We start from the raw sequence: 14,637 nt of genomic DNA on the forward strand, positions 1-14,637 counted from the left end.
TTGACATTGTTCAAATTTAATTCCCATTTTTGTAATTCTTCTAATTCTCAATGTAAAATTTCAGTAGGCCTATATTGTGTTCTTTTTCTTGTTCTATTTGCTATACTATCATATGCAATTTTTCATGAACTAATGCAATTTAGTAGGTCATTTAAAGAAGGTTTTGTATTTAATTGCTGTAAAGCTCTCTATAAATAACTGAATGATACTGAACCAATAATCATTCTTTTAATTGACAAGGATGAAATATAAATGTGTATGATTAAAGTTTGTCAATAAAGTCAAATATTATGTAATTATGTTTTTTTACCCATTTTTTAAGTTAAAGGCAACTGACCATAGAATAATTAATAAAGGCTCAATGAGAGAATTCAAGAAGAAATTCATGTTTGGTGTAAATATTAAAGAATGCTATTTAGGCAATCGAAATATGATTATACAAATACCGGTATTTAGACATTAACTCCTGTTGTATTTGATCTCCAGCTTTTTCAAGCACACTTCTAGACATTCTTCCTTTTGTTAAATCAAAACTTTTATCAACAGTAGTCACTATTACATCAGCCTAGAAGAAAAAAAAAATCAAAAGACCTTTTCATAGTTATAAAAGACTGATATTATTATTAGTGCTTCTGTATAGTGTGTCTTCCTTCCACCTATTACATGCTTAGTGGACTCTAGTCCAATTTCTTTCATGGACCTTGGGATATCTGAAGAAGCTTTCCTTGATGCCATTAGCTGCTTGGACAAAAAAAATCATCTTGAATTTCTTGTCTTTACTGGGATTTCAAATCAAGCCCCCCCCCCCCTCAGTTAAGTAAGTGGGCAGTTAATGCAGCTTTGCCACATATATTAAAGGAAAGAAACTAAATGAAATAATTATGCTTATAAATTACAACAATGATAGGCTTACAACCTTTCTGTCTCATGTTCTGGAGTCATCTGTTCTAACTCAAACCTAATGATGACTATATTACATCTTTCACAACCTATCGTTAACATCTTCCCAACATCACCATAGAAACACACACACACACACTCCATAACACTAAGGCTTCAGTGGTAAACTTTGAGAAAAAATCAAGTCTTTTAGAATGTCAGTAAAAGAAATCTGACAAATAAGTCAGTGCCAAATCTAATGCACAGCAGTCCTTTGGATCACTCCAGCAATATCAAGAAAGTGACCATGAGACATCAGCAAATGATGGCCCATTTATATCCAGTGGAAACTTTGCTGCTGAAGATCAACATATCAAGATAGCTTATTTTTAACTTAATTTGTGATTGTCCTTCATCTGATATATATATATATATATCAATTGAGCTTTTTTTCAATGTGTTGGCCATAATAGTCTATGTATATGTAAAAAAATATGGGCAAGAGTGGACAGTTTTGTCTTGCTCCATCTAACATTCTTAGTCATTCACCAAGTTATGGAAAATCAATATTCTGGTTGGACATTAATACTCTAGATAGCATTGTGACCTATTTGAAGGTTAATAGTTAAAATTGCTGAAGATGATCCTTGGACGATATTGTAAGTTAAATATTTATTTTCTTGTATTTCTCTGAATCCTTTCGTTCTTCTTCTGTAGGATTGTTTCAGCTGGTAGCTTTAATCTTTCATAAAATTTCAGAATAAACTATTAATACGTCCTAAATAATCCTGGAATTTTCATGGTGCTGGCGGTGGTTCTTATTTCCCTGAATTTCAAGCTTTGTAATGTGGATTCTGACATCTGCATCTGTTCTTCTATGGTTGACAAGGATACTGCTTTCCATCTCTTCCAGCACATTGCTTTGGACTGTTATGAATGTGTTGTTGAATGCTTTATCATGAACACCTTCTTCCCTCTGTTTTTGGTAAGACAAAATCTTCTTGCTGAATTATCCTTTAGTAGTTGGATCAGGAACTATGGCTGCCTTTTTTGTTGAGGTAGCCCTCCTTCCACTCTGGTAACATTTCTTCTTTATCTCACCACCATGAAAAAATCCAGGTATTCATCAAAACTTAAGGAAAATTTTTACAATCTGCTTGCGAGACAAGATTATTAATAAGGAACTGTGGCAGCAGCACATTGAAAAAGATATCATTCTGAAATGCTGGAAACGGATAAGTCACACCCTTTGCAAGCCTGCATCCAACATTACAAGAACCCACAAGAAAAGAGGAAGAGGGGACAGGACATGAATACATAGCATTGCAATTATGAAACAGATGCCAAACAAATGGACAAGACAAGCTGGAGAGACTGCCAGAATCGTGATGCCTGAAGGAAACTGGATGGTGGCCTGTGCCTTGGATGGGATCACAGGCAGAAATGAGATGTCCTTAATAAGATTGCTTACTCTTCTTTACTAGTTAAACTTGCTCAATTTCAAGCTGGTCAACTTGAAAAAAATATCACAAAAGACTGAGTCCAGGTAAGGGGGGGGGGGGGGGGGGGGGGGAGAGAAATATTATGAAATCACACAGTTGGTTTCAGCTCTTTTGAATGGAGTATAAACTACCTTAGCTGATTTATCTTTCTTTAATTATTGCCCATCTTGAGCTTAACCAATTTAGTGTATGTTTTATTTTTTAATTAGTAATAAACGAATTTACCTTTTGATTTGTTATCTCCCCTTCTGTTAAAATCACTTCAATTGTTCCAATTCGTTTTTTATCCCAAAAATACTTCTCTGAAATAAAATAAACTTTACACCAAGAGTGAAGTATTTCTGATATGGTAATAGTTTTTGCATGTTCATTCTATTCTTACTATATTTATGTAACATCTATTGCAATCTATAGACTGTTTCTCAAATTTTTTAAAAAATAAGTTACACACATTCCTTCAGAAATGTTATCAAATCTTATAAAATACAGAAATTAACTTCAAAAAAGAAGAAGCTTACGTCCTACCCATCATGCATCTAGTCATGATGACTTAAATTCTGCCAAATCATTGGTATACCTAGCTGGCTCAGGCAACTCATTGCATGCTCTAATAGAACTAGGGAAGAAGAAGCATTTGTACAAATTTGTCCTAGCATATGGGACGAGGAATGTGCCTTTACCTTTGTGTCTTTCTGAGTATTTTATTAGATTTTGTTTTTGTATTTAAAGATTATGGTTCAGTGTTTTAGGTATAATTGCTACATGAACATTACATCCTAGCCCAAACTTCTTGCATGATGGCAAAGGATGGATGTGGGGTGGGTTCATACTTAGGACCAGCATTATAACATTCCAAAGTGCATACCACAAAACAAGACAGCCAACCCTCTAAGGTGATGATCTTTTACAAATTTCATTTCAACAACTTCTGTTAAATAAAATGAATTTTTTCTTATACTGTAACAAATTATTTCTTTTAATGCAGATAAAGTTTACCTTGTTTGATTCCTCCGCCACTGGCATTAGATTCATTGGTATCATTATTTCCATTGTCAGTCAAGGATACTGCTTCACTCTTTAGTGTTAAAAAGCACTTATTTTTATCTGCTATACTATTTAGTGCCCTTTGAGCTTCTTGTTCTAGAAGGTATTCTTTTATTCCATAATACTTTAGAGTTAAAGTATCTTCCAAAATACTATCCCTAGAAAATAAAAATAAGAACTTTTTAAAATTTCAGAATTACCCAGTTGGTTTCTAATTAGCTTCATAAATTTTTAGTTAATTTTCTAAAAAGTTGTATGATATAAGTAATCATAATTTTAAGGTACATATTTGACAGGGACAAAAGGCTCCTTTAAAAAATAATCATATGTGATGATTTCCAACAGGACAGGTATAAATGATGCCTTTAAATTTATTATATAAAGGTAGCTTAATTACAATATTTATAGTCAGGACTGGATTTAAGGGAGGGCAGGCAGGGCTACAGTCCCAGGGCCTCCACAAGAAAGGGGCCTAAACAAAAGAGATAAAAATATATCTGAATTTCGACAGGTCAGAACCTTTAAATTTTGTTTTCTAATATTTTATTTGCATTATTCAGGTGGTAAAAATGTTGTGATTAAGAAGTTTACTCTTCTAGCATGCTTGGAATAAGTAAATACAGCTCCAGATTTATGAGAGTGCGTCTACCAAAGGTCTTACCGCCCCCCCCCCCCCCCCCAATAAAAAGTATACATTTTTTAAAACTAAAATAAGCTTATGCATATTAAATATTTTTTTTAACAGACATTAAATTTACAAGAAGAACTCTGTTTCTTTCTTCTAAAATACAACAAGCTTTTAGATACAAGTTTTTTCAAAAAAAATCCTGCCTCAGGGCCTTCACAAACTTAAATCTGGCCCTGTGTATAGTTGAAAACAATCAACTTGGGTACAAATTTATGAATATATAATTGCTTCATGGAAGTAAGTTAATTTATATGAAAAATTGCTAAGAAAAAAAAGAATAAACAGTGAAAACAGTGCATGGTGTTATGCTCCAATCAGAACTACTCTATCTCATGCAAGTTCACACAGCTGCTCGGCTTTCCAGGCCCTCTTCAAATAACTGAATAACGCTTAGCAAACATTTAAAGTGTTGATTTACAGGGGAAAAATGGTGGTTTAGTCTTCTCTCTAAGTGTCTCTATTGTCCTTTCTTCCAAGCGTCTCTAAACAAGTCATATTTCCTGTCTAATTCTATCTACTCTTTTGGTCTCGAGATTAATACTCAAATTACTCTAAATATATATCATAACAATGGTTATGGCTTCTTTCATAAATTGAATGACAAATTTTAAAATATTGCCACTGGAATATGAATTTATTTTTAATTTATCTAAGAAAAAATATTTTGTTACTCTTTAATCAAAACCATATCAGTTTTCTCTTACATTGTTTTGACAAAAAAACAACGTAGCCTATTTCACTATTATTCCAAAGCCCATCATAACATTTTTTCGAATGAAAAAAAACTTAATTTATTAACCTTATTCAATCTAAATGTTTTAAGATTTTTCTTTATTGGATTACTTACCTCAAATAGCATAGTTTTTCATTACAGTAGTTTACATTTGCACTGATACCAGTAACAGTGACAGTATTCTGATTAGTTGTTAAGTGTATTTCTTTATCATTTTGTAGCTGTGCAATTTCTTGATGCATATATTTGTTTAGAAACAGCTGTTTCCCCTCTGGAAATGTCATTGTTTTAAAAAGAAATTTGTTCTGAAGTAAAAATGTATCCAATAATCCAATTATGTTTTGTATTTCCTTTTCTGGTGCCATTACAAGAAAATAGCTTTCCTTTTCATCCAAGTAAAAAAATGTTTGTACATTTGTTGATTCTAAGGACAAGCGTAAGTTGTCTAAAAATTCCCGAGCCTTAGATGATTTAAGGGCAGAGACATTTTCTGAACTCAACATTTTTTTTTCTACACATATCTGTGTCTTTAATAATTTGATTAAGTTGTAAGGATCTTCAGATTTCAAATAGAATAAAATTATTTCATTATTTGAACATTCTAAATATCCACCAGATAGCAACAAATTTAGTCTTTCTCTTATGCTTTCTATCATTAAAATCTGTATCTGTTCCTGTGTTAGAGCAAGCAAGTTTATATTTCTAATGTCACTTTTACATTTTTTTAAGATTTCTAATTCTAAATTCATTACAGATGATTCCAACCCTTTAAGAATTATTGTCTGGTTTTCAATTTCAAAATCAACATGAGATTGAATGCACATTTTATTTATTTTTTTAAAGAAATCGCAACGATCCAACAGGGTGAATTCACCAACACATAAGCTAATTTTTTTGCAAATCTCTCTCAATTTTTCTTCAGTTTTCTTTTCTAATGAAATTTCTATACTTTTATGCTCATTTTTCTTGTTAGGCAAAACTTCTGAACTTTTCTGCTTGATTTTTTTAACTGAAGAATCCATTTTGCTAACTTTTTGTTTTTCTGGAGGCTTTGTCAATTTTTCATCTACAAATTTCTGTATATAACTTTTTGCTAAACAAGAATAAATTCTTGATACTTCAAGAAAACAGCCTTCTTCAAGTTCATGTTTATCTTTTTTAGCAAATGTCTCCATGTCTGAAAATAAAATTTTATTCATTTTTTTAATCTTTATTTATGTGACTGTTAATTATAATAATTGCATGACTTTTTTTCTTACAAAAAAACATACCTGTTTCATCAACAAACGTAACTCGAGCCTGACATTCATCAATTAAATCAACAGATTCTACAGGACCTCCTCCACTATGTTTTTTGTTTTTTAAATATCGATCAAGATGAGCTTTAGAGACATCACTATTAAGTCCTGCGACTAAAACAGATTTTTCTTTGTATACAGGAGCAGTTATCATTCTTGTTCCATTTAAGTTTGTCAAATCCCAAGTAAGAGGGGTTATATCTGTTGATTAAATTATTTTTTAAATACATTTAAATGTTAAGCTTTTCAAAATCATATAAATGAATAATGAAGGAAAAAATGTCAAAGGGGCTGATCTCACTTTACTTTTCTCATTATTTTTTATTTATCCCAATTGACCATTGGTTGTTAAGTTCTAGAATATAAACTTACTAGTAGACCCGCAGAGTAGCATACGCTGCTATTTAGTGACGGGTGAACACTTCCTGAAAGACACAGTTGTCCTAATGGGGAGGGTTTTGGCAAACGACTGCTTGCCACCATAAATGCCAGAAGTATTCATGTAGGCAGTGTATTGTCGAGCAGAGTCTATGACTGTGCTTTCGTGAGTAAGAACAACTGACAGGGCGTCACCATAGTTATCCCAATTATTACAAACAAAGCTTACAGCCATCTTGCGAAGTTCGAGAGCAACAGTTTCATCAATGACATTTTTCCAGAAATATAAGACTTATATAAATTAACAGTTACCTGATGCAGGAATTTTGACTACATTTAAAGACCTGTTGACTCCATGAAATATATGTGAAGCCGTGGTCATAGTTAGCAAACGTAGGAAACAAAGGGTGCAAAATCAAAACAAAGCTACAGAAATAACATTCAACTATTTTAATGACACCAGATATTGACGTGTGTAAAAAATACACACATATATATAGTCAAATATAGAGTGTAGAAAGAAAGACTTGTTCTCCCCTCCTCCCCTTTTTTTCTGAGCAGTGCCCTCTGTTGCCGCGAAAGTTACATGGGTTAACTCTAATCTGATTTGCAGAAATAATAAGTTATCTTTCCATGACTTTTGTGTGGTGTCCCGCATGGTTGGGCATAAAAGAGAATTATATATTTTTTTTTTTATTTATCCCTATTGTCTATACTCTTAATCTCAAAGACTATTGCAGTAATTATACTGAGGAATTATTCTCGATCACAATCTTTTAAACTTATTTTTCTATAACTATGTTAATTTTTTCATCACATAAAGGCTAAGTATTAAACAAAAGCATTCCTGAAACCTGTTTCATCCATGACTATAATAGCTGCACACTTGTCATCCTCCTGAATAACTTCTTTGATGTCCAGTCCAGTTTTCTTTGTCACAAAACCAGGTAGATCTTTAAGTGATAGACCATCATAGCTGTATAGGAAAAGCCTATCTTCATAAGTTTCAAAGTCTTTCTGCTTGGCCATTTCAACTTTAGATATATTACAGTCCTCAGTATCCAGTGGTAATTGACATAGTTTTTGAGCTTCTGTAGAGAAATAAATAAATAGAATTAAAATTAATATTAATTAAAAATGAAATATGTGCCTGAGTTAAATAAAAAAGACAATGATAGAAAAATTTGTAATGTTTTTGAACTAAAATGACTACATTTGAAAAGATTTAAATTCTGAAAATTATACAATACATAACTATTGTGAAAAACTTAATTTCTATATTAATAAGCAAATAACTAAAATAAATACTATAAATCAAAAAATATTTTAAACATATAATCAAAAATCAAATTTAAAAAAAATTATAACAAATGTTAAAACAAAAGTGAACAAATAAACATATCCACTGATACACATATATGGCAGATAGGACTACATAAAATTGTTACAATATTTTTATCACTATTAACATCCACAAAATTGTTTATAAGCAATCTGTACAAGCAAATACGTTATTAGAAAATGTGCATTTCTCACCTTGAATGTCTTTAAAAGTGACATACACAAACTTATGAAGTCCATCTAACATCATCGAGTATGGCTCATAGCTACTAAGACCAATATCATCAAAAAAAAGTTCATAATATTTTTTAGATTTTTTTCTGTCACAGATGTGAGCCTTAATTGTTCTATTCCATATTTCATTTCCAGTGTCTTCATAAATGGGAACATCTTCTGGCATTTTTTCTGGTAGTGAAATGAAAGATGCTTCATGAAGGATTTTTTCAGAGTTTTGTTCTTCTATAGATCTGCTATTGAGGTCAGGCTGGTCCTTAAGATTTTGTGATTCTCTGCAACAGCACTTTTTGTCATTAAAAATGTCTACTTCAACATGGAAATCTAAAATAGGAACTTTTTTCCCTCTTCTCAATATTCTTGAAACAGCTGAAAAGAAAAAGGTATAAGGACAAGAAATATTTTTAATGCATAATAAACAACTTTAAAAATAATTAAATAATTAGTGTCAATAGAGGAAAAATTGTTAGTAAATTAATACCACAGACCTATAAATATTATATATAGGTCTGTGTTTAATAAATTAAGTAGTGTAATCTTTTTTTTTTTTTTAGGTTAAAAGAAAGTCAAAATAAAATTACATTATTTAGCAAGTTCATAGAATAGAGGGATTTTAAAAATGCTATTTGTTTTATATAACATTCAAACCAGAAAACTTTCTAAAGGATGGCTGCCTGGTCATGCAGTTATGTGCACCTGACTGTTGTTCGGACTCAATGGTCCCAGGTTCAAATCCTGCTCCCATACGTCTGGACTAGGAAGTAAATTATCTTCAACTCTGAAGAAACATCCGAAACATGTAAAACATTTTACAAACATTCTACCAGCAAAAGTAGTACATCTCCTCCTTTTTGGGATCATGTCCTCAGCAGACAATGGCCTAATGTGTAAAAAAAAAGTCCTATTGTGATAGCATATTATCCAACTTTGGAAAAAAAGAACCTCAATATAGTTTTTCATTTAGTGACATGTTTTATTGAAGTTTGCTTGTCTTTTTTTTGTGTGTCTATTATTGAGGCTTTATTCTCTTTTAGACATGTGTGTCTGGTGACCCTTAAATTGTCTGGAGCTATAATCCAACATGGGGTGGGGCTATTGAGTAATGGAAAGTAAAACATAACTTACCATCAGTTTCTTCAAAGGTAATAATAGCATAGCATTCTTCAGAACTGTAATGTATCATTATCTCTTGTATTGGACCGCCTCCATTCTTTTCTTTATTTTTGAACACACTGATCAAATCACTCACATTGATTTCTTTTGGCAGATCATAAAGTTTTAATTGTGTTACAGACTCAGACATTGTATTTATGCAGATTATATTACATTAAATTCTATCTGGGGAAAGAAAGGCAAATTACTTTGTGAGAAAAACAAAAATAAACTAAAATGTCAATATTATTTAGGAAATATAAGTGAATATATAATTAAACACTAAATGATCAACTTACAGTTGCAATTTATGAAAAGTCTTAGTGTCATATTAGATGTTAATACATTTAAACTGACTTTTTTTAGGGGGGGAGTGATTTGTTCTCTTTGTAACACATTGGCAATACTAAAAAAAAATTGTATTTATCAATAATGCCAGTTTCAAATTAAACTAAACCATACATAGTATCCTTTACTTAGGCCTATATGATTCTAGCTGTGCCTATAAGCGAGTCAGGTCATTATTATATATAGGTTTATTGCGGTCATACTGTCTAATTGGCCAAGGTCGAACTGGGTGTCAAAATCGGCCCGGGCATTTCTATACAATTAGGCCCATAAATTGCATATCATATGATGGACATCCAAATATAGGCATACCTGTCCTCAAAATCGTTATGTTAAGTTAGGGTATCGATAACTGTACACAGTGAGCTCTATATGTTTATTAGAAATATAGGCTTTTTGTTGCTTTTTAATCGCTAATTTAAGTGTATAGGCCATAAAAGGATGAAGCCTACTATTAGCACTGTCTACGGATGTAGGCTACTATAACATTATTTTGGAAAATTTGTTAGATCAAATTAGTATTACACTGTAGAGATTTCTTTTATTTTAACATGATGTTATATATAATTAAGAAGGCTGCTTTTTGCTATAGATCTAGAATCTATATAGTAGCCTTGTAAGACAAATTTCCTTACGGATAATAAAGATTATTATTATTATTATTATTATTATTATTATCTAGATTTAAAAAGTAAAATCTTAAGTATTCTAATATAATTGATTTAATAAACTTTATAAACTAAACATATATTCTATCCATCTATTCTAGATTTATATATATATATATATAGATCTTACTTTTAAACTATATTATTAAGATAAACTATATAAAGTAATGTAAATAGAATCTATAGATCTACTAATTTATAAAACAAAAAAAAAAACGTTTTTTTAATTTATAGATTTTTATTAGATGTAGATCTAGAATCTAGATTATTCTATAATCCCTATATCTACTTAATTCTACTTCTAGATCAAAATTGAATCTAAATTCTAAATCTAGAATATGATACATAGGCTACTTATGATATTATAGAAATTATACTACATTACTAGATTCCTAGACTCTAGATCTAAATAAAGTCTATATAGTGATAAATGTGACTAGATAATAAGATAGGCGGCTGATAGGCCTATTATTAACATTTAACTATAGTATAGTATAGACTATATATTATATAATTAACTTTAATTAAGTATATTATATATATATAGATTATAGATGATCTAGTACTAGATCTAGACTTTGTCAAATTTGTCTCTAGATCTGTGTATAGGCCTACTTCTACTCTATAGTATAATTAGTATAATAGTATAGGCATAGGATAGGCTTTAATAGCTACTTTTATTTTAATAGATCTAGACTTTTATAGTAATTAAATTATATTATAGATCTAGATCTAGATTCTAGATCTAGAGTCAAGAGTAGTGAGAGTGATTCTAGAGTCTAGCAGGAGATAGTAGCTTAGACTTGACTATTTCAACGCCAGTGTACCAGTGTATATAGGTTTCTTATATCTACATTAATTACTATTACTAACAATATATAGATCTAGATCTAGAGGATTATAGTTTCTAAGAAATGAAAAATATTGTGATTCCTCTAGTCAAAGTTATTGGGAAATACCGATTCTTGATGCTCAGAATTTCAGGACATTGCCAAGTTGGCACCTCTAAAAACTGAAAGTGGGCCCAAAATAACTGATAGAAAACAGGCATTTGATAAATATTTTGCTGATTTATTTAAAGAATGCAAGAAAACTTATAGATTTATGTCAATGGCTCAAGATAACGAAGCGCAATATTTATAATAGCCAAACCTGATAACTAAGACAAATACTTTTATCTCGGCTTTCATCATGACAGGACGAAGATAGCAACCAAATATTCTAGCTGCGACCTGCTAAATCGTAGATCTACTTAATTTACATATAGTGACAATGGGAATTTCCAAAGACCTGGAAATTAAGTGGCGACGATATTAAGTCCCATTCGTTATCCCCTGAAAAAAAACTTAGTGGCTATATATTGGATACCAGAATGATTTAACAATAATTTGTTTGAAAATTCTATCAAACTATCAAAACCTTTTCACCATCATTGTGACTCTGATCAGTATAAGTGGCCTTAGGCTTAGGGGGTGGCAGTGGGGCAACCGCTTCAGGCCCCGCGCCTGAGGGAGCCCGCGATAGGAGATATTGTCATCGCCAACTTCGAAAAATTAGATCAGTTCTAATAAACTAGGATATTTGATACTATATGATTTTCTCCATCCGTCAACTTCAGGAAAATTGCAGAGAGCCAAGAATGCCTTATTTTGTACATTGCATTCATCGACCTGACAATAAAGGCATATTTGATCTAGTCAGCAGAGAAAGTCTCTTTAAAATCTTACAGTTAATAGGCTGTAAACCCGAGCTGCTAAATATTTTTATCTCTTTCCACCAAAATATGATGGGTACAGTGCAGTTCAACGGCGCCTGCTCCGAAAGTTTCAGTATAAACATACATATCGAAGTCAAGGATATGTGTCCTGGCCCCAACACCTTTTGGAATAGGCATACTCTTTTCAATGCTAATATCCACTAGTCCACCACGCGTTTGACAAATCCTCCGAAGGCTAAATCTTCACTCCAGATTTGATGGCTAACTTCTAAATATTGCTAGACTGAGGGCCAAAATTAAAACCAGAACCACACCCTTATAAGAGATATGCTCTTCGCGGACGACGCAGCGGTAGTGGCACACTCACAAGAGGAGCTTCAGTCACTAATGTCCTGCTTCCCAAGGCTTGCAAAGAGTATGGCCTAACCATTAGCACAAAGAAAACTAATGTTATGGGACCACCTGCTACAGCACCACGGTACCATCCATCCTCATTGACGATAACATAAGCTATATATAGATACCCTAAGCGAATTCTCCTACCTTGGGTCTACCCTTCAAGGTGACCTGTCACTAGAAGAGATAAAAAAACGACCAAGAGTTTGGGAAAAGCAGAAGCTCACCACAGCGATCAAAATGGAGGTCAACAACTACAAGGCATATGTCAGTGAGTCGTGGACTACCTACACAAAACAAGAGCTAGGAAACTAAACTCATTCCACTTGCGCTGCCTTCGAAGGATTTTAAAAATAACATGGAAAGAAAAAGTGTGTAGGCCTAATATTGAGATCCTTGCAAGAACGGGCCTTAAAATTCCCAGCATCTTTACGGTCCTCAGGCAACGCCGCCTTCGCTGCCTCGGACATATTCGCCGGATGGCGACAATCGCATCCCAAAAATCATTCTGTGCGGGCAACTTGCGTCTGGTTCAAGAAAAACTGGCCGCCCCCACCTCCATTACGTTGATGTGATAAAAAGGGATTTAAAATCAGTGAACATTGATAGGCCTACTGATCATTGGGAAGACATAGCCTTAGACCGCACTAGTTGGAGAGTGACAGTGACCAAGAAAGCTAATTAAAGACAGCGAGAAAACATGGGCCTCGATTCTTAAAGAAAAGCGTGCCACACGGAAAATGGCCAGCTCCTGTACCACCAAAGCTAAAGCCACCTTGACCTGCAATATATGTGGACGGGAGTGTCTCTCCAATATAGTGCTCCACAGCCATATGAAAAAGTGTTCGAGACGAACCATAACATGATATTTTTGATTTTGAAATACCATTCTGTTACGGTAAAGGTCAATTATAACCTGCCGATTCTAATTTAAGAGTTTATAAAATTAAAAACGCGGAAGCAGTGGCGTCACTAGGGTGGGTGTCACCCTGTGAGGTCACCTAAGGGTGTCACCCTCCTCCCTCCCATTTTCGTTGGTGTGTTGCGCTGTAATACATATAGCTTTAATTACCTACGCTATTTGATTGTTTAACAACATGAGTGTCTATTAAATTTTAAATTTCAGTTGTTTATTACAAGTTATCTACAGTTCAGGGTTTACGTAGTCATGTGAAACTCTGCACGCATCCTTAATCTTTGGAATTGAAGACATTGCCATTAATCTATAGCTCAATTTTGAAACAATGCAACTATAAGTAAATTACACTGTTTTTGTTTCTGGATTTCAAAACGTATCATTAACTTGAAGTTAATGTCTGTAACTATCTCATTTTTAATAACATTCCGCTTTATGAAAGTGTCATTTGTTCCTTTGTCTCAAAAAATAAATTCTTAATTTTAATTTTTAAAACCCTTTTTCACATGAGATGCCTGCATATATGGTAAGAAACGGTTGAAGGCTTTCTTAAAGGATTTAGAGATATTTATAAGGTCTTAGTGGCATATGAATCATTCAATGTCGACTTATATTTTGTTCAAGAATAACTTTTGTTGCCTTTAGATCCGTTCTCAGTCATGGTATTTCTGTTTGAATGTCCCCTTTGAAAAATCATCATATACACCAATATTTTGAAACTGACATCTAGACTATAATACTTTGTTGGTTGTTGAACTGAAGAATTTTTCAGTTGGATTGCTCCATATTTATCTGCTACATCAATGATTGCTTCCAGTAACAGTTGAAGCTCAGAGTTTAAAAAAACAATCAAATAAAAAAAAAAAGAACTTTTTTCTTCTTAAATAGTGAGTCCGGCATCTTGTGATTGATCGCCTGACATTTTCTACGTTATTTTTCTTCTGAATCGCAGTGATTTTTTTTTCTTCTAGAACAGCCTTTTTTTTTATTAATTATAACACTTTGCACTAAAATGTTATGCCTTAAAAATTTGTTAAATATAGTGGGGTGGATACTTGTTCAGGCCACACCGATATCCACATGACCCTTTTCCCCTAGATGGCTTCTTATGTCCATGCGTAAAAAGGCGTATTTGTTCACATCTGTCCTATAATTGAGAGCTCTAAAGAGACAGTTAACAAAAATGGATGTATAAATCAGTGTTTCCCAAACTTTTTCTTTAACAGAACAATTCTCATTTTCTGATAATTTAAATTTGATAGTACTTTAGGTCAGATTACTTCCCATTCTTTTAAATTAAAAATATTAATAGTTCAACAGTATTCTAAATTTATACTTTTTTA

General features: G+C 32.4%; 1 protein-coding gene across 10 annotated transcripts in view; it reads right to left on the reverse strand.

Moving 5' to 3' along the window:
• Positions 1 to 11,540, reverse strand: part of LOC106074325 (uncharacterized) — a 32,260-nt gene extending 20,720 nt beyond the window's left edge. Inside the window, exons 1-9 of one of the 10 annotated variants that reach the window (XM_056018137.1) lie at positions 11,418 to 11,540; positions 9,223 to 9,435; positions 8,059 to 8,466; positions 7,377 to 7,613; positions 6,118 to 6,345; positions 4,961 to 6,023; positions 3,378 to 3,583; positions 2,607 to 2,698; positions 447 to 565 (exon numbers count right to left, since the gene is read on the reverse strand). In XM_056018137.1, the coding sequence (XP_055874112.1) occupies positions 447 to 565; positions 2,607 to 2,698; positions 3,378 to 3,583; positions 4,961 to 6,023; positions 6,118 to 6,345; positions 7,377 to 7,613; positions 8,059 to 8,466; positions 9,223 to 9,400 (2,531 nt within the window). In that variant the 5' untranslated portion in view covers positions 9,401 to 9,435; positions 11,418 to 11,540. Of the gene's footprint in view, positions 1 to 446; positions 566 to 2,606; positions 2,699 to 3,377; positions 3,584 to 4,960; positions 6,024 to 6,117; positions 6,346 to 7,376; positions 7,614 to 8,058; positions 8,467 to 9,222; positions 9,436 to 9,548; positions 9,662 to 9,909; positions 10,136 to 11,092; positions 11,234 to 11,417 lie in introns of those variants that run through there. The other 9 variants (XM_056018139.1, XM_056018142.1, XM_056018138.1 and 6 more) reach the window with 9 other exon arrangements.
• Between the last annotated feature and the right edge of the window lie 3,097 nt (positions 11,541 to 14,637).

This window comes from Biomphalaria glabrata, chromosome 1, assembly GCF_947242115.1.
Source record: "Biomphalaria glabrata chromosome 1, xgBioGlab47.1, whole genome shotgun sequence".
Taxonomy (NCBI): Eukaryota; Metazoa; Mollusca; class Gastropoda; family Planorbidae; genus Biomphalaria; species Biomphalaria glabrata.